Consider the following 2,027-nt stretch of genomic DNA (forward strand, 5'->3'; position numbering starts at 1 on the left):
AACACCGACTCCTGAGAAATAATAATCCTTTTTACATTTTGTTTCTATTTTTTCCTTCGGCTACAGTCATTGTAACTCGAAGCTCCTTTTCATACCCAAATAATTTTAAAATGTTTGGTACTTGCGAAAGTCATATTAAAGGGTACTGGGAAAGGGCGATTGGAGTAGATATGAGGACCTGGCAACAGATGATGGTCTCCTTCTACACCAAAATTTACATGATTCTCTCAGTATTTGATGCACAGCTTTTCTAGGACGAACCGCAGAGCCCCTACTTTAAACAATTAGACAGGCAGGCCAAACGTGTTTATGTTTGATTAAAAAATACAATTTATTAAATGCAGAAATGCATATATATGAAATACAACAGTATAAAAAAAGTATTCACTGGATACCAGAATGGTATAAACATGTAATACTGCTGCACAGCAGCAAATTGCTAGTTCAACGAGCTCTTTACAGAAACTCCCTCTTTTAGAGATTCCAGTAAATCATTAGACTGAGTCACACGTGGCTACTCCGCAGTCCAGTCCCATGCCCATTCACTCCCTCCCCCACACGCCCGCTTCAGGATGCGTGTTTCCTGTGCAGTCCGTTCCTCGCCGCCTGCTCGCGCCTTTCTTGCGGCTTTTTCGGCTCTTTGCGCGTTTCTCTGGGAAGCTGCTCCTCCAGCGCCCACTCCTCGCTCTCACTCGATCCGAACGGGTGGCACACCGTCTCCACCAGGCCAATGACCACGCCGAAGAAAGCCAGCATTGTGCCCACCAGATAAATCTTCACCATCTTCCTGTTGGGTCTCTGGCTCAGCATCTCCTTGGCGAAAGGGATCAACTCGTTCACGGTTTCCATCTCGGTTCTAAACCTAAAATTCAAAAAGTAATTATAAAATTTAGAAATCAATGAATGAACAAGCGACAAAACAATTTCAACTTATTCGCTGTAACAGACCGAGTGTCCTCCCTAATAATTCACTAAAAGACACTTCATCAATATTTTAGTTAAGATATATATGTATATATATGCATTATACTAATAATAAAAGATGCAATTGTGCCATTACCAAAAGTGCACAGCCTATTACTGCACCAGATGAGTTAGTAAAAAATACTTAAACACGATCCTCATTGTATAATTATATTTGTACATTTTGCAAACTACCATCTCGACCTATTTGAAATAGCGATATCCTTACCTCGATGATTTTTTAATACTAGTTGATTGAAAGTTGCCGTATTCCACAGGCTTTGATCGAAGGGTTTCGACCTGTTTCTCCAGCGTTTTCTGTTGTTATTTTGGCTTTGATTAAGCTCCTGTTCTCGCCTTCAACTCTGTCGCCCACGACAGTGTGTGCGGCTGGACAAGCGCTGGGGCTTTTTATGCCGAGACTCCGCCACGGCACGTTCAGCACGTCGACGTCACCCGGAATGTGCTGGGGCTGTTGGCAAATCAGGAAAGCCGATCACGTAGCGCACACGCCACCGATATGCATTTGGCAAGCGGATGTGTCCAGCCCCCTCTCCCAATCCCAAGCTGCCGCCTGCGTGAAAAAGAGTCAGTTCACCCAAGAAGGAGGAGGGGGCAGCAAGGAGAGAAAGCACCAGTACATGTCCAGGGGGATCGTGTGTCGACACACCGCGGCGGCAGTGAATTCTCAGCAAAGCATTCTGAACCGATTCACCTGTCGAATATCATCAGGGTTAGATTCAGCCAGCTTCAGGGGAAAAGGACACAAGAGACAAGACCCCCCCCCCCCCACATACATACACACAGACACTCTCCCTCTCTCAACTCAGGCAAACCTGCAATTTTCACAATAAACCTGACTGTGGTGTTAAGAGTTGCCGACCCTCCCAGGGGCAGAGATCTCCCGGGCACCGGAATGGAGAGGGAGAATGGGGTCAGGGGAGAGAGGTAGACTGGAGAATGGGGGTCAGGGGAGAGAGGTAGACTGGAGAATGGGGTCAGGGGAGAGAGGTAGACTGGATAATGGGGAAAGGGAGAATGGGGGTCAGGGGAGAGAGGTAGAT

The 2,027-nt window shown here is 46.3% G+C and overlaps 1 protein-coding gene across 1 annotated transcript; it reads right to left on the reverse strand.

Moving 5' to 3' along the window:
- Positions 1–306: 306 nt before the first annotated feature.
- g0s2 (G0/G1 switch 2) lies at positions 307–1,359 on the reverse strand. Its single transcript, XM_086011260.1, has 2 exons — positions 1,193–1,359; positions 307–862 (listed from the first exon to the last, which is right to left on the reverse strand). The coding sequence occupies exon 2, from the start codon at positions 847–849 to the stop codon at positions 568–570; it is 282 nt and encodes a 93-aa protein (XP_085867386.1). The 5' UTR covers positions 850–862; positions 1,193–1,359; the 3' UTR covers positions 307–567.
- Positions 1,360–2,027: the final 668 nt, after the last annotated feature.

Source organism: Somniosus microcephalus, chromosome 18 (genome assembly GCF_052327205.1).
Source record: "Somniosus microcephalus isolate GS21.2 chromosome 18, FLI_Smic_1.0, whole genome shotgun sequence".
In the NCBI taxonomy this organism is placed as follows: Eukaryota; Metazoa; Chordata; class Chondrichthyes; order Squaliformes; family Somniosidae; genus Somniosus; species Somniosus microcephalus.

Excerpts from the sequence above, each read along its gene's own strand:
- g0s2 (XM_086011260.1), bottom strand. The coding sequence starts at position 849 with ATGGAAACCGTGAACGAGTTGATCCCTTTCGCCAAGGAGATGCTGAGC.